The sequence below is a fragment of the Phocoena phocoena genome, chromosome 5 (genome assembly GCF_963924675.1).
Source record: "Phocoena phocoena chromosome 5, mPhoPho1.1, whole genome shotgun sequence".
In the NCBI taxonomy this organism is placed as follows: Eukaryota; Metazoa; Chordata; class Mammalia; order Artiodactyla; family Phocoenidae; genus Phocoena; species Phocoena phocoena.
The window spans coordinates 63435458-63457055 of NC_089223.1; the positions used below are offsets into that span (position 1 = coordinate 63435458).

At 42.2% G+C, this 21598-nt stretch overlaps 2 protein-coding genes across 5 annotated transcripts in view; one reads left to right on the forward strand and one right to left on the reverse strand.

Annotated features, from left to right (window-relative positions):
- Positions 1-2741, forward strand: part of AASDH (aminoadipate-semialdehyde dehydrogenase) — a 32346-nt gene extending 29605 nt beyond the window's left edge. The window contains exons 13-14 of one of the 3 annotated variants that reach the window (XM_065877434.1): positions 539-670; positions 2352-2741. In XM_065877434.1, the coding sequence (XP_065733506.1) occupies positions 539-670; positions 2352-2741 (522 nt within the window). The remainder of the gene's footprint in view (positions 1-538; positions 671-2351) is intronic. The other 2 variants (XM_065877435.1, XM_065877436.1) reach the window with 2 other exon arrangements.
- Positions 2742-11405: 8664 nt separating this feature from the next.
- The window catches only part of CRACD (capping protein inhibiting regulator of actin dynamics), a 35676-nt gene continuing 25483 nt past the window's right edge, over positions 11406-21598 (reverse strand). For both annotated transcript variants that reach the window (XM_065877927.1, XM_065877926.1), the window contains 3 exons: positions 14320-14510; positions 13506-13668; positions 11406-11566 (listed from right to left, as the gene is read on the reverse strand). In XM_065877927.1, coding sequence (XP_065733999.1) covers positions 11406-11566; positions 13506-13668; positions 14320-14510 — 515 coding nt within the window. The remainder of the gene's footprint in view (positions 11567-13505; positions 13669-14319; positions 14511-21598) is intronic.

Sequence of the window (21598 nt, forward strand, 5' to 3'; positions counted from 1 at the left end):
GGGGCTACTCTTCATTGTGGTGCGTGGGCTTATTGCGGTGGCTTGTTGCGGAGCACAGGCTCTAGGTGCTCTGGCTTCAGTAGTTGCAGAGCGTGGGCTCTAGGCGTGGGCTTCAGAAGTTGTGGCGTGCGGGCTTAGTTGCTCCATGGCGTGGGGATATTCCCGGACCAGGGATTGAACCCGTGTCCCCTCCTTTGGCACGCGGATTCTTAACCACTGTGCCCAGGGAAGTTCTATCAATTTTTTAAGTTGGCAGACTGTTCTCGGTCCTGTCAAGAACTTCGTGTCCATTCTAAGGATGGAATTTATGTGCTAGTTATTTCTTTCCTGGTTTTATTGCAAGTTTTTAGCATTCATAAGTAGCACTCATTAATTTTATAGCTGTGTATATGTGTACTAGCTTCATTTATAATGTCAGCATGCCATTATAGCATTTTCTGGTGTTTATAGCTTTACCTCTGGGAGATTTATGAGTTTATTTTATAAAGGGTAGTTGATTAGTAGAATTATTTAAATGCTGTGAATTGCTTTTTGACAGGCCACTGGGAGGAGAGTTTGGAAACATTCCTGTGGAAAGCCACTCTTTTCTTCTCCACGGTGTTGCCTACAGTATATTTGTATTGGCTGTGTAGATGGGAATTTTCTCTGCTTTACTCACTTTGGAGAACAGGTAAAAATTTCTAGTTCTGTTTTATTTACATTTCTCAAAGGCATAGTAGCTGGTGACAACTGAAGTAAAATTTTAAACATTATTTGACCCATTGTGTTGAAAACTAATTCTATTTTAATTGTCAAACCATGGGTTTTAAAAATTTTGAATGACGCTATAATAGATTTAAAAGATTCTATCCAAACATTGTTTTACTTTTGCCATTCTCCTCTCACAATTTAAAAAATGTCATCAGTTTTTTTTTTTTTTTTTTTTTTTTTTTTTGCGGTACACGGGCCTCTCACTGTTGGGGCCTCTCCCGTTGTGGAGCACAGGCTCCGGACGCGCAGGCCCTGCGGCCATGGCTCACGGGCCCAGCCGCTCCGCGGCATGCGGGATCTTCCCGGACCGGGGCATGAACCTGTGTCCCCTGCATTGGCAGGCGGACTCTCAACCACTGCGCCACCAGGGAAGCCCATGTTATCAGTTTTTAGCCAACTTTATTATAACCTCTATTCCGATTGTGAACATTGAAATAAACTCCTGCTTTTTCGATGAAAACCTAAATCTGTTACATAACCCAATTTGCATTGTGTGGAAGTTCCATCTTCAACTTCATGATCGGCAGGGTAGGCTCCTTCTGAGTCATAATAGGTCTTTCGTTGGGATAATAATCTCTACTTCTTTACCCATAAGTGACTGTGGCACAACTTCTGTGTTTTTGATTTTGGGGATTATTTTGTGGACTTGAGAGTGTACTAGCTCCAACATGAGTTAGCCCATTGCTGGCTACAGTTGACTTTGGGTGCTTTTTATTCTACATTCACCCCTCATAGCCTAGCAGTTTCTTTTGTTCTGTGTGACAATTACTTTGTGATGAAATCTTTTATTAAGTTCACTTAATATTTTTTATTTACAAAGTAATTTGAATATATTCTCACCTTCGGATTTCTAAAAAGCAGCAAATGCTATTACCCCCTTTTTTTTTTACCTTTTCTGAATGAACCAAAGAAAGATTAAAGTGATTTTGTCCAAGTCAGGGACAGAATTGAGATTACAAATCATTTCATGAATATACCCACTCTTTTTATTTTGCTTTTACTCTACTGCTATTACTATGGATTTGTAAACACTATCTTAGACTTATGCTTTTTCTTCCTTGTGTGTTTTCTTTAAAATATGGCTGACAGGTTAATCTATAGTAGCTTTGAAATAAGCAAACAGTGTATATATCTACAGGGTAGACACACAACTCATAGCTCTTTGTTTAAAGCTTTAAATTATTGCACATAAACTTTTCCTTTCAGCCTACTTACCCCCTTATTCCTCCATTAGGAGACCAGAATAAGATACAATTTTTAATAACATACACTGAAAACTGTGTAGTTTTTTCTTTGAAATAAGTGTCTCTGAACATATAAGTAATAACTTTTGAATGGGGTTCGAAATGAATTTTACTTCATAATATTATGCATAGCGGTGATTTATGTAATAAGGACACTCACTGGTGGGTTTTGTGCTAGATTTTACAATTGGGACAGAGGTCTAATCTGAGGGTGCTACTTTTGGGAGAAAGCCATTATTTTCTCTATGTATAGTTACCATTCAGTAGCCTGCGTCTCTCACATTTTATTAAGAATTTCAAAAAGCTTTATAGAATTGTTGAGATGAATGAATTATTTTTGCCTTTATCACCCTTCAGATTTGGCAGTTCTCTACCAATGAACCAATCTTTTCATCCCCATGTACCTCAGCATCAGAGCAAGAAATATTTTTTGGTTCCCATGATTGCTTTATCTACTGTTGTAGTGTGAAAGGTCACCTCCAGTGGAAATTTGAAACTACTTCAAGGGTGTATTCAACACCATTTGCTTTCCATAACCACAATCGTGGCAATGAAGTGTTGCTGGCAGCAGCATCTACTGATGGGAAGCTATGGATCTTGGAATCTAAGAGTGGAGAGTTGCAAAGTGTGTATCAGCTTCCTGGAGAAGTTTTCTCTTCTCCTGTGGTCTGGGAATCAATGCTTATTATTGGATGTAGAAATAATTATGTTTATTGTCTGGATTTATTGGGTGGCAATCAAAGATAATGAAGGACAGTCTTTACTAGAATATATCTGTGAGATGTTTGAAAATATTTTACATTATGGAGCATGTGGATAGTCTTATTTTATGTTAAAGATTATATTTTGTTTAAGAAACTTGTCTATTACACTTTATTGGAAAACAACCGTATTTTACTTCCTATAGGAGCAACAAATGCTTTTAAAAGGAATTATAGAATAAAACACATCAATATGTTAAGTGACAGTTTCTTTTAATTAGGCTACAGATGTTCTACTTGGTTTTTTATAAAAGACTTCTGGAAAAAAAGATCAGAATATACTTGGTGGGTTAAAAAATTAGTCTGTGATGTAATACACCATTCACTCATTTATACTGAGATTCATAACAAGATTTTCAAAGAAAGGATCTATTTATCAAATTAGTTTCCATAATTAAAAATTTTTTATTATTATTTTAAAAATTTATTTATTTGGTTGCACCAGGTCGTAGTTGGGGCAGGCAGGCTCCTTTAGTTGTGGCTCGCGGGCTCCTTGGCTGCGGCACGTAGCCTCCATAGTTGCGGCACGTGGGCTCCTTAGTTGTGGCTCACGGGCTCCTTAGTTGTAGCATGCGAACTCTTAGTTGTGGCATGCTTGTGGGATCTAGTTCCCTGACGAGGGATCGAACCCAGGCCCCCTGCACTGGGAGCAGGGAGTCTTAACCACTGCACCACCAGGGAAGTCCCTGTAGTAGTCTCTTATGATCTTTAATATTTCTGTGGTGTCAGTTGTAACTTGTTCTTTTTCATTTCTGATTTTATTGATTTGGGCCCTCTCTCTTTTTTTTATTGATGAGTCTGGCTAAAGGTTTATCTATTTTTTTTTTAAGCTTTTCAAAGAAGCAGCTTTTAGTTTCATTTTATTGTTTTTTAAGTCTCCTTCATTTATTTCTGCTCTGATCTTTATGATTTATTTCCTTATACTAACTTTGGGTTTTGTTTGTTCTTTTTCTAGTTTAGATGTAAGGTTAGGTTGTTTGAGATTTTTCTCATTTCCTGAGATAAGCTTGTATTGCCATAAACTTCTCTCTTAGAACTGCTTTTGCTGTGTCCCATAGATTTTGGATCATTGTTTTTCATTTTCATTTGTCTGCAGGTATTTTTTTTAAATTTCCTCTTTGATTTCTTCAGTGATCCATTGGTTTTTTAGTAGCATATTGTTTAGCTTCCACGTGTTTGTGGTTTTGCAATTTTTTTCTTGTAGTTGATTTCTGGTCTTCTAGCATTGTGGTCGGAAAAGATGCTTGATATGATTTCAATTTTCTTAAATTTACTGAGGCTTGTTTTGTGGCCTAGCATGTGATTTATCCTGGAGAGTGTTCTGTGTGCACTTGAAAAGAATGTATTCTGCTGCTATTGGATGGAATGTTCTAAATGTATTTATTAAGTCTTATCTGGTCTAATGTGTCATTTAAGACACAGTGTTTCCTTACTGATTTTCTGTCTGGATGATCTGTCCGTTGATGTAATTGGGGTGTAAAACTTTCCTACTATTATTGTGTTACTATTGATCTCTCCCTTTATGTCTGCTGGTATTTGCTTTATGTATTTTGGTGTTCCTATGTTGGTGTTTATATATTTACAGTTGTTATGTCTTCTTGAATTGATCCTTTGATCATTATGTAGTGTCCTTCTTTGTCTCTTCCAACAGTCTTTATTGTAACATCTATTTTATCATATATAAGTATTGCTACTTACCCTGGCTTTCTTTTGATTTCCATTTGTGTTCAATACCTTTTGCATCTCTTCACTTTCAATCTGTGTATGTCTTTAGATCTGAAGTGAGTCTCCTGTAGGCAGGAAGGCGGGATATATATGGGTCTTTTTTTTTTTTTTTTTAATCCATTCAGCCACTCTATGTCTTTTGATTGGAGCATTTAGTCCATTTACATTTGAAGTATTTATATGTATGTTCTAATTGCCATTTTGTTAATTATTTTAGGGTTTTTTTGTAGGGCTGTCTTGTTCCTTCTTTTGTTCTCTTGTGATTTGATGACTATCTTTAGTGTTATGTTTGGATTCCTTTTCTCTTTTTTGTGTATCTATTATAGATTTTTGGCTTGTAGTTACCATGAGGTATTTATATAGTAGTCTGTATTTATACATGATTGTTTCATGTTGTTGATCTCTTAATTTCAAATACATTTTAACAATCCTGCATATGTATTCTCCTCCCCTCACAATTATTATTTTTGGTATCATATTTTACCTCTGATTGTTTTGTGTAACCCTTAACTGCTTATTTTAGATATAGATGATTTTACTACTCTTTTAACCTCCCTGCTAGCTTTGTGCATGGATGATTTCCTACCTTTACCGTATGTTTGCCTTTACCAACAAGTTTTTTCATTTCATAATTTTCATTTATCTAGTTGTGGCCGTTTCTTATTTGTTGAGAAGTTCCTTAAATATTTCTTGTAAGTTTGGTGGTGCTGAACTCTTTTAGCTTTTGCTTGTCTGTAAAGATTTTGATCTTTCCATCAAATCTGAATGAGAGCCTTGCTGGGAGTATTCCTGGTTGTGGGTTTTTTCCTTTATCACTTTAAATATGTTGCCCTTCTGGCCTGCAGAGTTTCTGATGAAAAGTCAGCCGATAGCTTTATGGGAGTTCCCTTCTATGTTATTTGTTGTTTTTCCTTGGCTGCTTTTAATATTGTCTCTGTCTTTAATTTTTGACATTTTAATTACAGCATGTTTTAGTGTATTCCTCTTTGGGTTAATCTTGTATGGGACTCTCTGTGCTTCCTGGACTTGGATGTCTGTTCCCTTTCCCAGGTTAGGGAAGTTTTCAGTTATTATGTCTCAGATATGTTCTCAGTCACTTTCTGTCACTCTTCTCCTTGTGAGACCCCTACAATGAGAATATTAGTGCACTCAGTGTTGTCCCAGAGGTCTCTTAATACTGTCCTCATTTCTTTTCCTTTCTTTTTTTCTGTTCAGCATCAATGATTTCCACTGCATCAATGATTTCCACTACTCTGTCTTCCAGCTCACTAATCTGTTTCTCTGTATCATTTAGTCTACTGTTGATCCTTCTAGTGTATTTTTAATTTCAGTTATCATGTTCTTCATCTGTTTGGTTAGTCTTTATATTTTCTAGCTCTTTGTTAAAAACTTTTAATTTTCACTCTGTGTATCCATTCTTTTTCCATGTTCTCTGATCATCTTTACAATCACTGCCCTGAGCTCTTTTTTGGGTGTTTGCCTATCTCCACTTCATTTAGTTTTTCTTGTGGGGTTTTATCTTGTTCCTTCATCTAGAACATGTTCCTCTGTTGCCTCATTTTGCCTAAGTTGCTGTTTGCATTTTTATGTTTCTGGTAGGTTGGTTATGTTTCCTGACCTTGGAGAAGTGGCCTCCTCTAGGTGACATCTTATGTGTCCCAGTAGTGCATTCCCCTCTTATCACCCAAGCTATAAGCTCTGGTGGTTTCCTGCTATGAGGGCTGTGTGGGTCCTTCTGTTGTGAGCTAACTATGTGGGCCATCTGGTAGGCTTGGTTGGCCCCTGTTCAGGTTGGTTGCTAAGCCCTGCCCTGTGCAGAGGCTGCTGGCCACTGGTTGGCATGACCAGGTCACAAGATGGCTGACTGCAGAACCCCAGGGGCCCCAGGGCTAGTGCTGGCTCACTGGTGGGTAGAGTCAGGGTCTAGAAAACACCAGGGCTGTTGCCCATCCTATGGTGGGTGAAGCAAAGTCCTGGGGTTAGTGCTGGTCTACTGGTAGGCAGAGCCAGGTCCTGGAGTCTGGATGCAAGGCCAGTGGTCCCAGATCTGTTGTCAGATCGCTGGGGAGAAGGGGGAGGGGCTGTTCCTGACACAGTTGGGTATGGGGTTTGCGATGTCCCAGAGCTTATGTTGACCTGCTAGTGGCCAGGGCCAGGACCCAGGCCCAGATAGTCCCAGGATATGGTCTGGCCTACTGATGGGCTGGATGGGTCTGCAGCCTGTGGGATTGTGGTTTTCTTGCATCTGGTGTCTGCCCCCTGGTGGCTGAGGCTGGTCCAGAGGCTAGAACTGGCTGCCTGGACAGCACGGCCAGGGCAGGGCTGGGTCTTGGGGCTAAAAACCAGAGGGAGGATTCGACAATGGCCCTTGCCAACACCAATGTCCATGTGGTAGAAGGAACTCCCAAGAATGGCTGCCACCAGTGTCGATATGTCCCCAGGGTGAGCTGCAGCTGCCTCCTGCCTCTTTAGAAGACTCTCCAAGATCAGCAGGTAGGTCTAACCCAGGCTTCTATCAAATGACTGCTTTTGCCCTGGGTCCTGGAGCATGTGAGATTTTGTGTGTGCCCTGTAAGAGTGAAGTCTTTCTTTCCCCCAGCCCTCTGGGACTCCTGAAAGTAAACCTTACTAGCCTTCAAAGCAAAATGCTCTGGAGTCTTGTCTTCCTGGTGCAGGACCCCTGGGCTAGGGAGCCCGATGTGGGGCTCAGACCTCATAGTGCTTTGGGAGAACCTCTGCAATGTAGTTATTCTCCTATATTTGGGTCTTCCTTCCAGGGGGATGGGACTTGACTATATCACAAATCCTACCCTTCTACCCATCTTGTTGTGTTTCCTTCTTTATGTCTTTAGTTGTAGAAGATCTTTTCTGGAAGGTTCTGGTCTTTTTCATCAAAGGTTATTCTGCAAATAGCTGTGATTTTGGTGTGCCCATGAAAGAAGGTGAGCTCAGCATCTTTCTATTCCACTGTCTTGGCCAGTCCCTCCAGAATGAATTTTTAAAAGAATATTGAGTCTCTTGCAGAATTACAAAGAGGGCTAGAGCTATATACAGCCAGAAACAATGAATGCCTGAAATCATATCATTTTGGCCAGAAGACAGCTGCGGTCCTTGAGGCTAAATGCTTATTACCTTATGGCTGACCCCACTAACGCTGGACACTGTTTCCTACCACTGCCAGACTTCCTCACAGTCCCCCCATCTTTTGGTCAGTTGCTCCCAAACCGCAGTCCCTTCCAATTTGAAGTGAAACATGTTGTTATGCCCACGAGAGAGTATAGGAAGGCACCTAACAGGCATTTCAACTGTGGTAGGAGGTGAGTGCTGCCCTCTACCAAGACCCACAAGGTAGAGATTTCTGCAAACACAGAAAGGGGATTGAGGCCATAGGTGGCCCAAAAGAACATATCTTCTGCTAGGTTTTAGACCCGTGCGGATTCATCTTTAATGTATTAACTACCTGGAGCTCTTGCTAAATGCACATTACAATTGAGAGGGCTGGAAGGAGGGGGGCTTGGCTTAGCCACACTGGAGACTGAGGCCAAAGGAAAAATCAGTAATACTGACCCTGTCTTTATTTAAAATTTTGATATTTGTTCATCACGGAATTTGCGTTAACCTTGATTTTTAAAATATTGCATTAAAATAGCATTCCTCTTGATTACTTGGTTTTTTGGCACCCAAGGCAAGTGCCTTGCTCACGTCACTCACTTTGCCCTTGTCTGGCCTCGTGAGTCAGTAGGTCTGGTCTGCGGCCCTAAGCTGCGTTTCTCACATGCTCTCGGCTTGTGCCCATGCTGTTGTTCCATGGCCCACGCTTTGAGTAAAGAGGTTTGTAGGATCATTTTGTCTGAGATGCCAGACCATTCAATTCCAGTTTAGGATTGAGATAAACATTTTATTTGTCCCTACTCAGTATTTTTCTCCAAAAACATCTAGTTAAAAGTATAATAAGGTACCATATAAAATGCCTTGGAATTTTTCTTTCTCAACAAAAGCTTTGTATAAATACAAGCTTTCTATAGATGGTCATTGAAATCAGTAAAAACTTCAGCTTGAAATTCCATCAGTGCCGAAGATCTTGTGGGTATTTTTTATTGAAAGATCTTTTTCCTTCAATAATGGTCATTTTACATTAAAACTTTATACAACCAAAATCTCAAAATAATAATAAAATCACACTAAGGTATTTTTATTGTTAAGTCTCTACTTCATTTTATTGTTGATAAAAATATTGCAAGACAATTGTAACTCTAATGTTTCTGCTTTAAAATAAGCAATTAAAACTAAACATCACAAGAAGAGACAATGAATACATACTACAATTTGCTAATAACTGGCTAAAATGATAATTTAATAGTAATTAATGTATAAGAAACAATTGCACTTGAAAAATTAAAAAAGTAAAGAAAAAACCTCTAGTTTTGTAATATGTCTTATGAACAGAGGTTAATCATCTATAACCTTGCCAGGAGAAGTGTATGTTTGTTTAAATTAAAAAAAAAAAAGCTTGTGTATTTAACTAGCAATCATTCATTTCTTTTAAGTCTTGAATTTTTTATATGCTTTATAGAATTTCCCCCATAGTTTGTTGATCAGAAAAGACTGCAACACAACTAAAGCAAAATAACACTTCATTGGTATTTAGTGCAAAGTAGGAGTAATTTTTACATGAAATATTAAACATGTAGCCTTTAGAAGTTGTTGGAAGTAAGTGTTATGACTTACTTCCAGTATACTTTCCTCAGTATACTCTTAAAAAGATTTTGATGGAAATTTTTTAACTGAGGTATTTCTCCTCCTTTGTATGGGATCAGTGGTAGGTAAGCCAGTACAGAGTTGACTTGTCTACCATTCTTTGTTAATGATCTGATTTATGCACCTGTTCTCTGCCATTACTGTGATATTATTCAAAGCTGACAGGATGACAGAAAAAGACAATGCAGAAGAATTAATGTAGCAGTATAATTCCAGGGCTCTAGGTGGAGAGATTCCTATTAAGAAGTGTTATATTAGTGAGGAAATCATTGAAACTAACAAATGTCTACATATTTGATTTAGAAATGAACATCACTGTGGAAAACATGCAGTGGAATATTAATTGCTTCTCATAGCCATAAAAAAATTAACGTTCCATTGGTTCTTAACAGTCTGAAGGTCCACTATATATAATATTAACTCCAACTTGCAAAAGTACAACTATCCACTTCACCACACATGCCAGCTGCTACCATGAGGCTGAGCCATCGTTTCCAGAAAGAAAATGCCTTGTATATGGTAAATAACTTCGCTGTCATCCTTTCTTTAAGGTACATAATAGTGTAACAGCACACTGTCTATTGAGTAAGCATAGAGGAAAATGATACTAATAAAATACTAATGTGTTTTTGTAGGAGAGGAGAAAAGGATGTAATTCCTTCCCCTGCTGTACTAGGCAAAGGATTTGTACTTAGATTTTGAAGTCAGGATTGAAGAAAAAGGTAATATGCCAACACCACGAAATGTAGGTTAGTACCAGCAATGTGTGGGTTTGCTGTATTTCTGTGTGTCGTGTAAAGCAAATTTAGGGAAATAAAAGTGAATATATGTGGCTTTTAAATTGCCAAGTCCTTTTTTTTATCACGTGTATAACAACAAGGCCACTTAAAACTCTGAGATGTTTTTAAAGGTAGCAAGGTGAATGCTCTACATTATAAATGCTATTGAACATTTGACTCTAAATATGAATTACTTGATTATGGTAAAGAAAGAAACTTCCCACAGGAAGTCCTTTAGTACAAAGACTTCAAGTCTTGTCTTACTGTTAACTTTCCCTAAAGATATAAAAGATTTTCAGAGACATGTAATGTCAATAGACTCTTATACCCTGTAATAAATGGCTGGTTTGGGGGGGTGGTTTTATTATTTTTCCTATCTCACTTTTGCTGCTTTGGGTGAAATGAGCCTCCCCTTCAGAGTTTTAAAAACTAGATTACACTAGAAGCAGTGTGTCCCACACTTCTCAACCTCTGTGATATACCAGAAGTCATCTGAAGAGTTTTTACCAGAATATACACATCTGGCCCCATCCTCACAGGATCTCTGATGATTGAGTAGGTCTGGGAGGGAGCCTGAACTTCTTAAGAACAACTGCACTAGACGGGGATTCTCAGAGACAGAGAATTTGTAGCTGCTGCTTCTTTTTTTTTTTTTTTTTTAATCATTTTAAATAAAAATGTTCCCTAGGAGCCAGCTGGGCCAAATGGTTAACGTGTCCTTGAGGAGAGCTGTGGTAATAACAGGGCCTGTAGCTCAACAGTGCGGTAGAAGAGTCAGTGGACTCGCTGTCTGTGTTACAGTTTCCTGTTGGGGCAAAATCATGAGAAGCAGACATGGTCAAAGAGTTGGGAGCCAGACTTTTACTTGCAATTCCCAGTTACTCACTGCATTCAGGCGAATGGGCACTCTTGTTTATATAAGATCCTTTCACTATTACTATAGAAAAGGGTAGAAATCTCCAAGCACATGGTAAATGGTTTGGAACAAAGAAACAGGAGTACAGAATCAAGAAAACTATTACAAAGATTGGCAAAAGTACATGTTCTGAGCGGTGTGTGGGTGTACGTGTGTGGAAGGGCCATGGAATGGGTGTGGCAGGCGCTCGTGAGAAGTTCTCAGTCTGGAGATTTTGCTTCATGTGGTCCCTAGGACGGAATTTTCTCTTTAGAATTAGGAGGACCTCAAGGCACCAGGACCTAGGGCTGTGCAAATACACTCTTTACAAGGAACACCACCAGTTCAGTTTCTGAACATTATTTTAGAGCCTATAAAACATGCTGCTTTCCCCTAGCTTCGTTTCTTTCTTTACCTCATATAAAAAATAAATAAATAAAAAGGGCAAGAGAAGAGCCAATAACTGGCAGTAGGAATGGATAAGAGTCACTCTTTACTTAATAATCTGTGGACAGTCGCTCCAGGCCTTGGCTTTCCTTTTGGCCAAAGCCAGCCAGGCTGGTTCTGTTGACACGGGGGCAGCGTCTGGGGTAGAGAATCTCTTTGTGACTTCTTTCACCAGTGGTGCTGGGGGAGCCGAATCAGAGATCTCCACTAGATTGCATTTTGAAGGAAAAGGAGAAAGGAATAAGTCAGAGCCACATTTTGATTTAGCAGAAGTATGAGATTCAGAAAGGAAAACCCAGTGAAACACTGGGTATCTTTGGTGAGAAGAATTAGAGAAAGAAAGCTACGTGATCGTAACTGTTACATACGGAATTACGGTGATCACAGTGCAGTCGATTCTAATTTCAGAGAATTTCTAGAAACCTAATTTTCTCTGTGCGCAGAAGCTATGCCTGTGTAATAATAAGAGGTAAATTCTGTGATTCTAGGCATACAACCAGTCAATTTCATGAAGAAAAAGCTTAAACCAAGTAGTTTGAAGTTTGAACCTGTTAGCTGGTGAGGTTAAAAGCTACCTCCTCTACCAAGCAAGCATGCCCTGGGTCCCTCCTCCCTCTGAGGCCCATGGATCCTGCCAGCTCTTATCACTCAGACTCCTCTAACAATTCCTTTGTATCCTATCACTATTTATCAGACCTTAGAGGCTTTGTGTGGTGAGCGTCCCTTTGTGTGGTGAGGCTTTGTGTGGTGGAGCCAGCTCTGAACTGCATCAACCCTTTGGTGCTTCTAAGAAACCAGGCAGACAGAGGTTGATCTCTTTGACTTTGGAGCTTTCACTATTCTGCAAGAATTCTCTCTTGACACACACCAATATGATGTTTAGAATCCTTAATTCCTGAGTATAAGATCAAACGAAATAATGCCCTTGGAGGTTCTTGAGAAAATGCTCCAAAGTGGTTTTCAAATATAAAGGTTTTTTCTCCTTACCAAATAGTAAATATGGCTTTAATAGTGAGACCTCTTTACATTTCCAGACCTCAGCTAGCAGGTATCCAAGGCATAAAAAAACCTTGGGTCCAGAAGTTGGGTGTCCTCTGAGGAACAGGGCTGCCTAGTGGGAAAACAGATGCCCTAATAACCCCTGAGAGGAAGTTCTTTCAGACCCTCCATCCTCCAAGTGATATGTAACACAGAAATAGTTACAAACATCATTGGATCATTTTATCTTTTAACAGAATAAAGAGTTTTTTTTTTTTTAATGTGCATGTGTCTCCTATGTGTCATGAACATATAAACACTGCTGTTGTTAATTAACATCAAGGACTTAGAGCACAACAACTTTGCTCTGTCAAGTCACACCTGGGTCAGAAATTTGCTGTCTGAAATCACATCAGTAAGAAGGGACCAGGGACCACCCCACTTTTGCCTGGAGCATCTGAGCCACTTGGATGACCATGATTCAGAGAAACAATTTCCATTTCCAACTGGAGCACAGCTCCAGGTAGGGGTTTTCCAATACAGCTTCCTCACATTTACCTTAAGTTTGTGGTGTCAAAGGAAACAGGCTCCTGAGTCCACTTTTCAGCTCAGGCTTGATATCAACTACTTTGCTTTGAGTCACTGCTTCATTTAAATTTTACCTAAAATTCACCCTTTCCCCTGAATCCTAATATCTTATCTCTTGTTTTGTTTAGAAGGTTCTTATGGTGTGCAGTCTTCCCTGCTGCAGGAAGTTAATAAACCTAATTTTGTTGGACTACAGGCAGTGGGGTTGGAGAGGGCTCATATCACCTTGTTAAAGGTTCAGGAATATAACGAGTCACTTGATATCACATTAGTAGCTTGAAATTAGCCATGGCTGGGAGTATTTACACCACAGCAAATACTACAAATCAGAGGTCTCTCCACTCCCTGAAGAACTGATTGTTAAAAGTTTATCATCACACCACTTGATAGTGGGTGAGTTTCTGATGATCTTTATCAGACGAGCTTTATCAGTGTCAGAGTTGATGAATGGGGTTGTGAGACAGCTTGTGCTCTGAAATGCCTAAAATGCTGTGCTAGTTATGACGCTAGAGGAAATAAAACACACCCTAAGAAGAAAAACTTTTAAGTACGGTTAAATAGAAATGGACCTGTTCTCTACCTGTCACAGATGTAGGAAGAGTGTTGGCCTTTTTCAGCTGTTCTCGGCGCTCGAGCCTGGACGCTGCTGTCTCTGGCTTCTTCTCTTCTGGCTGAGCGGTGGACTTGTGCAGGGAACCAGCTCTGCTGACACTGCTGCTTCCAGGCTGCGGGCTGACACTGACCTGGATGGAGAGAGAAAGCCAGGGGGAGACTGACCATGCAAGGCAAGGCCTTGGAGGCTTCCATTGGCCAGCCCCCGTTCTCTGGTCCCAGAGGAGGGGCCAGACTGCAAGGGGGAGCAGTGTGTGCTCAACCACGGAGCCGCTCAGTGCACATGTCCCGAAGAGGGGACGCTACATACTTTCCCAGAAGAGCCCTTCAAATTAACTATACCGTTAGGGCCACAGAGCAAGATTCCTAATTTCCTCTCGACTCACTGCTCAAATAAAATGCTTCTTGTATTTCTCATATAACCTGTGTGAGCGGATTCTGCCAAATCAGGCTAACCGAAGAGCATAAGGAAACCAAATTTCTAACCTAAAACGCCTCCCTGTCCTAACAGCGGTCAGCTTATTTATTGCTCTACTGTCTAAGTATTCTCCACCACTCTCAGCTAGCCTTGTTTTGTTATTGTCGTCTTAAATCCTGTGAACTGAAAGAGCCAAGCTCAGGAACTCCCTGGCGGTCCAGTGGTTAGGACTCGGCCCTTTGGCTGCTGGGGCCCAGGTTCAGTCCATGGTTGGGGAACTAAGATCCCGCAAGCTGCACAGCACAGCCAAAAAAACAGCCAAGCTCAGGAAAACAAAGTTGAAGCTGAAGGCTAAGCCACTTACGTTTTCTTTGGAGAGCTTTTCGGCCTGCTTGGCCTCCCTGGCTTGCTTCCTCTCCTCTCGAGTCGCCTGCTGCTCCCGAAACCCCTTCTGCTTTTGCAGTGCCAACGTTATCCACAGTGGCTGCGCGGTTTCAACTTTTTCCGCAAGTTTGGAGCCGTCTAAAGAGTGTCTGCTCTGAAGCGTCGGCTTTTCTGTGGGAAAAATGACCGTGATATTGTGATGTACAGGAAGAAATACATATTTGGTCTTTGTCCCTGTTTCTGGCACAGAACTAAAACCCTTGCGGTTTCCTAAGTGATGAGAGCATAAAGGTGTCTTCTGTTCTGCTAATGAGGTAACTTTTGGAAAGCACCTAAAGATGGAGGTTGGTTGCCAATAGAACCAATCATGTGATTAGAGGGTTAGAACTTTTAGTCCCACCCCCAAGCTCTCGGGGAGGGGCAAAGGGTTGGAGGCTGAGTTCAATCACCCACGGCCAATGATTTAATTGATCACGACTATGTGATGAAGCCTCCATAAAAAGCCAAAAGGACTCGTAAGGAGAGCTTCTGAGTTGGGAACACATGGAGGTGCTGGGAGAGTGACTAGCTCCAAAAGCATGGAAGCTCTGTGCCCCTTTCCCCATTCATCTCTTCCATCTGGCTGTTCCTGAGTTCTATTCTTTATATATAAACATATATATATAAACTAGTAAGTAAAGTGGTTCCCTGAGCCCCTCTAGCAAATTAATTGAGCAACATCAATTTGCAATTGGCATCTAATTAGATGGGGGCGGTCTGGTAGGACTGAGCCTGTAACTTGTGCAATCTGATGTTATCTCCAGGTAGAAAGTCAGGACTGAGAGAAGTGAGCTGAATTGACACCAGCTGGTGTCAGAGAATTGTTTGGAAGTGTGGGCATCCACCCCCCACATCTCCCCAACAGAGTCAGTAAAAAATCAGATGTGCATTGAAACTAACTACTCACTTGTCTCAGTCCCTCATCCCCTAAAGCTTGTGACAGTCATCAGGCCAAGAAACAGTCAACTATCCCTTTCTAACACAAACACGGTGCCAATACCTGAGTGACTCCACTGGGTGGGAAAGTAATATATTCAATCAGTGGAAAAAAAACAGGAGCATGTGTCTCCCCTCAAAATGGAAGAAAAAGTAGTCTCAAGTGTCAAAAAACCTCAGGCCTACAGAGGACCCAGGTAGTTATTTGATTCATTGTCCTGCTTTTATTTATTGCTTTTTCACATTTTTTTCAATGGAAACTTCTCCATGTCCCCACCCACCCCCCTCCATCCAAACAAGTGGAATCCCAACGTATGAAAGGGGAAAAGGGGACACTGCAGCCTAGTGGGGCTGCTGAGGGCACCAGGACTCTGAGGAACACAGTGGGAAGCTGCGATTTTGGTCCAATGCCCTCATTTTTGCTTTAAATTTTTATTTATTTATTTATTTACTGGCACACTGGGTGGCGTGTGGAACTTCCATGACCAGGGATAGAACCCGTGCCCCCCGCAGTGGACGCGCGGAGTCTTAGCCACTGGACTGCCAGGGAAGTCCCCAGTGCCCTCATTTGATAGATGTGAGTACTTGGGTCCATAACCATCAACTGCAGTGACCATGGTCACCCAGCACTTAGTGCATGGGCTCAAGCCTGAGCCTAGGACTTCTGACTTCCAGTCTGTGCTTTTATTGTGGTGGACTGTCTTGCCTACGCAACTGGGGGCAACAAACTTCCCAGGTAGACGGGGTCAAACACTGAGTAGTAACTGGGCTCTGGAATTGAGCAGACCTGGGTTTGACCTTACGTGATCTTAGAAAAGCTACTTAACCTCTCCAAGCTTTCATTTTCTAATGCATAAAACGGAGATGAGAATGGCACATGCCTCATCAGGCTGATGTGAAGATTAAAAGAGGTCCTTGGTATGAAAACATTTAGCATAGTGCTTGGCATGTAGTAACCGCTCTACAAAAGTGAGTGTTCTTGTTATTTATGTCTGTGAGACAATGATCCCCACTCCCCTTCTACTCCCCAAGTAAAAATTATGTGCTTTTAGAGATAGCCATTCTGGCATTGGCATTGAATCCTTTACTATCTCCAAGGGAAAGGGCCCATTCTAGTCCTGTTCTCTGAAACCAAACAGAAGTCTACACTTTGATCCAGACCTTACCACACAGGGCTTTCAGTTAAGTGAACTTCATATTGAGGAGAAAGAACCAAAATAAGTTCGAATTGGGAATTCAAGCACAGAAATTCAGGCAGATCCTTAATTTTCTACAGCTTTTAGATCTCTAATGCTGTGCAAAGAATTCATATAATGAGCCTTGCGAATTTTAATATTCCTAACCAAATAAGGATTCAGTTATGATCTAACATAGGAAAGAAAACTGACACATTTCAGAAGTATTTTTTTTAAAAAACTAAAACTGAAAGGAGTTTTTGATTAGTTAACCAGAAAATCAAAAAATATTTACCACTTCGAGCATTCTACTTAACTGAGAAGCTTTACGTACATTGGAAAGAAATGAGTTTCACCTTTTTACTCAAGGGCCGTGTAACACCTGTGTGTAAAAATGGCTAAAAACCAAATTCCCCAGATCTAAGTGATTTCCATTTAAAGCAGTTATGTAAAAGAGTCTCACCTGAACTTGCTTGGGAAGGTCATTCAAGCAACAGGCCAGTTTCCTGCCAACAACTTTGACTGGGTTTATCACAAGGGTCGAAATATCTTTAAAGCATAATTGCCTACACTTACAGTTGACTAAAATAATTTGAAAAGATAAATCTCTAGCCAGATTTTTATCTTCTTAGATCTGTAGTTTGAATAGTACATCCTGGAGTTATGGACCAGACTCTTTGAAAGGCTGTCACATAATATGTGTTAAGGGCCTAACAGGTCTGGATTGTAGTTGGGGATCAATAAACAGAAAACAGGATGTTAAAATGGGACTCATGCCTGAGTTTCAGCCAGGGATGCCCCAAAAGGTCGTAACAAATAATAAATGGCACTTACTCCCATGTTCTGAAGTGATGTGCTTGATCACCTACTCAGGACTAGCCAACGAGGTGACCAAAACAGCCACCTCAAGGTCCTAGGAAAATCAGAGCTGAGGCAGAAGCAGCCAGAGTAGAGAATTTCTTTGAAAAACACTGTTGGAGCATGGTGTGTTCCCACGTCCTCTCCCCAGCAGAGGAAAGGGGGCTAAGCCAAGTGAGAGGATCTCTCATGAGACCACTCAGATAAACTCCCGGAGTCTGTGGGGCACAGACTTGAGGTTCTATTTACACCAGGAAAAGTCCAAAGGCGAGGACGGTGGCTGCCAGGGGCCTGGAGAAGAGGCGTTTGTGCTGGGAAGACATCTGTTATTGAGTGATGCTTGAGGTTCAGGTGCTAGCCATGTGCATGGGGGAGAGAGGGGCAGTCTGGAGGGGAACCAAGGACCCAGGGCTGCCTGGAGGCGGCACCACTGAAGTAAGGGAATTGCAGGAGGAGAAAGAGCCCAGGTGGCTGGCACATGAGGGGTCTGAGGAACACACAGAAGAATCAGCACTGAACATCCCCCAAGAGCAGTGAACGTTGCTGCCTCACCTCTCTCCCTTCCTTTGCTCTAGCTATGGAGCCTGTTTCTGGGCCAGGAGGAAGGGCAGAAGTCGACCATGCCTGCACCCCCACTTTAGGCATTTCAGCCCAAAGCAGGCCAAATTAGGAGGGAGACACTTAGTTTGAAATACTGTTTGGAGTTTGATTATGACACTGGAGGCAGCATATAAATTACTAACATGACATAGTTGTTACTAAAGGTGCCTAGAGGACTTTTTACTATCAAAAAGTAACTGAAAAGATAGAAAGAACTCCAACTCAACAACAACTAAAAAACCCAATTAAAAAATGGGCAAAGGACTTAAATGGATATTTCTCCTAAAAAGACATACAAATGACCAACAGCATATGAAAAGGTGCTCAACATCATTAATCATCAGGGAAATGCAATTAAAACCACAATGAGGTATCACCTCACATCTGTGAGAATGGCGTGTGTGTGTGTATCTCCCAGAAAATAACAAGCATTGAACAGAATGTGGAGAAATTAGAACGCTTGAGTGATGCTGGTGGGATATAAAATGGTGCAGCCACTATGGAAACAGGGTGGTTCCTCAAAAAATTAAAAATAGAATTACCATATGATCCAGCAATTCCACTTCTGGGTATTTATCCGAAAGAACTGAAAACAGGATCTAGAAAAGATATTTGCACATCCATGTTCATAGCAGTGCCATTCACGATAACCAAGAGGTGGAAGCAACCCAAATGTCCATCAACAGATGAATGAATAAACAAAATGTGGTGTATACATACAATGGGATATTGTTCAGCCTTAAAAAGGAAGGAAATTCCAATAGATAACTAATGAGAACCTACTGTATAGCACAAGGAACCCTACCCAATGCTCTGTGGTGCCCTAACTGGGAAGGAAACCCAAAAAAGAGGAGATACAGGTATACGTATAGCTGATTCACTGTGCTGTACAGCAGAAACTAACACAACATTCTAAAGCAACTATATGCCAATAAAAATTAATTAAAAAAAGAAATTCTGACACATGCTACAATATGGATAAAGCTTAAAAACATTATGTTTAGTGGAAGAAGCCAGTCACAAAAGGACAAATTCTGCATGATTCCACATATATGAGGTATCTAGAATAGTCAGATTCATAGAGACAGAAAGTGAAACAGTGGCTGCCAGGGGCTGGGGGAGATGAAAACGGGAGTTGATTAATGGATACAGAGTTTCAGTTTTGCAAGACGAAAAAGTTCTGGAAATTGGTTGTACAACAATATGAATGTAGCATTACTGAACTATACACTGAGAAATGGTTAAGATAATAAATTTTACATTATGTATTTTTTTACCACAATAAAAAAAAACTTGTAAAAGTGACTGAAAGAATTATGGGGGGAGGGAAATCGGGAAGATGGCAGATGAGTAAGAGGCGGAGATCACCTTCCTCCCCACAGATACACCAGAAATACATCTACATGTGGAACAACTCCTACAGAACACCTACTGAATGCTGGCAGAAGACCTCAGACCTCCCAAAAGGCAAGAAACTCCCTCACGTACCTGGGTAGGGCAAAAGAAAAAAGAATAAACAGAGACAAAAGGATAGGGATGGGACCTGCACCAGTGGGAGGGAGCCGTGATGGAGGAAAGGTTTCCACACACTAGAAGCCCCTGCGCGGGTGGAGACTGCGGGTGGCAGAGGGGGAAGCTTCGGAGCCGCGGAGGAGAGCACAGCAACAGGGGTGCAGAGGGCAAAGCGGAGAGATTCCCGCACAGAGGATCGGTGCCGACTGGCACTCACCAGCCCGAGAGTCTTGTCTGCTCACCCTCTGGGGCAGGCGGGGCTGGGAGCTGACGCTTGGGCTTTGGTCGGAGCGCAGGGAGAGGACTGGGGTTGGTGGCGTGAACGCAGCCTGAAGGGGGCTAGTGCACCACAGCTGGCTGGGAGGGAGTCCGGGAAAAAGTCTGGACCTGTCGAAGAGGCAAGAGACTTTTTCCTCCCTCTTTGTTTCCTGGTGTGCGAGGAGAGGGGGTTAAGAGTGCTGCTTAAAAGAGCTCCAGGGCTTCCCTGGTGGCGCGGTGGTTGAGGGTCCGCCTGCCGGTGCAGGGGGCGCGGGTTCGTGCCCCGGTCTGGGAGGATCCCACGTGCCGCGGAGCGGCTGGGCCCGTGAGCCATGGCCGCTGGGCCTGCGCGTCCGGAGCCTGTCCTCCGCAACGGGAGAGGCCGCGACAGTGAGAGGCCCGCGTAACGCATAAAAAAAAAAAAAAAAAAAAAAAAAAAGAGCTCCAGAGACGGGCGTGAGCCGCGGCTAACAGCGCGGACCCCAGAGACGGGCATGAGGTGCTAAGGCTGCTGCTGCCGCCACCAAGAAGCCTGTGTGCGAGCACAGGTCACTATCCACACCCCCTTCCGGGGAGCCTGTGCAGCCCGCCACTGCCAGGGTCCCGGGATCCAGGGACAACTTTCCTGGGAGAACGCACAGCGTGCCTCAGTCTGGTGCAACGTCCCGCCGGCCTCTGCTGCCACAGGCCCGCCCCGGATCCACACCCCTCCCTCCCCCCCGGCGTGAGTGAGCCAGAGTCCCTGAAGTAGTTGCTTCTTTAACCCCGTCCTGTCTGAGTGAAGAACAGAGGCCCTCCGGCGACCTACACGCAGAGGCGGGGCCAAATCCAAAGCTGAGCCCCGGGAGCTGTGCGAACAAAGAAGAGAAAAGGAAATCTCTCCCAGCAGCCTCAGGAGCAGTGGATTAAAGCTCCACAATCAACTTGATGTACCCTGCATCTGTGGAATACATGAATAGACAAAGAATCATCCCAAATTGAGGAGATGGACTTTGAGAGCAAGATTTACTATTTTTTCCCCTTTTCCTCTTTTTGTGAGTGTGTATGTGTATGCTTCTCTGTGAGATTTTTGTCTGTATAGCTTTGCTGTCACCATCTGTCCTAGGGTTCTATCCGTCCGTTTTTTTTCTTAAAAAAATTTTTTTTCTTAATAATTATTTTTTATTTTAATAACTTTTATCTTACTGTATTTTATTTTATCCTTTCCTCTTTATTTTCTTCCTTCCCTCCTTCCTTCCTTCCCTCCTTCCTTCCTTCCCTCCCTCCTTCCTTCCCTCCCTCCTTCCTTCCCTCCCTCCTTCCTTCCCTCCCTCCTTCCTTCCCTCCCTCCCTTCTTTCCCTTTCTTTCTCTCTCTCTCTCTCTTTCTTTCTAATTTTTCTCCCTTTTATTCTGACCTATATGGATGAAACGCTCTTGGTGCTGCAGCCAGTAGTCACTGCTGTGCCTCTGAGGTGGGAGAGCCAACTTCAGGACACTGGTCCACAAGAGGCCTCCCAGCTCCACATAATATCAAACGGTGAAAATCTCCCAGAGATCTCCATCTCAACACCAGCACCCAGCTTCACTCAACGACCAGCAAGCTACAGTGCTGGACACCCTATGCCAAACAAATAGCAAGATAGGAACACAACCCCACCCATTAGCGGAGAGGCTCCCTAAAATCATAATAAGTCTACAGACACCCCAAAACACACCACCAGATGTGACCTGCCCACCAGAAAGACAAGATCCAGGCTCATCCACCAGAACACAGGCACTAGTTCCCTCCACCAGGAAGCCTACACAACCCACTGAACCAACCTTAGCCACTGGGGACAGACACCAAAAAAACGGGAACTACAAAACTGCAGCCTGCAAAAAGGAGACCCCAAACACAGTAA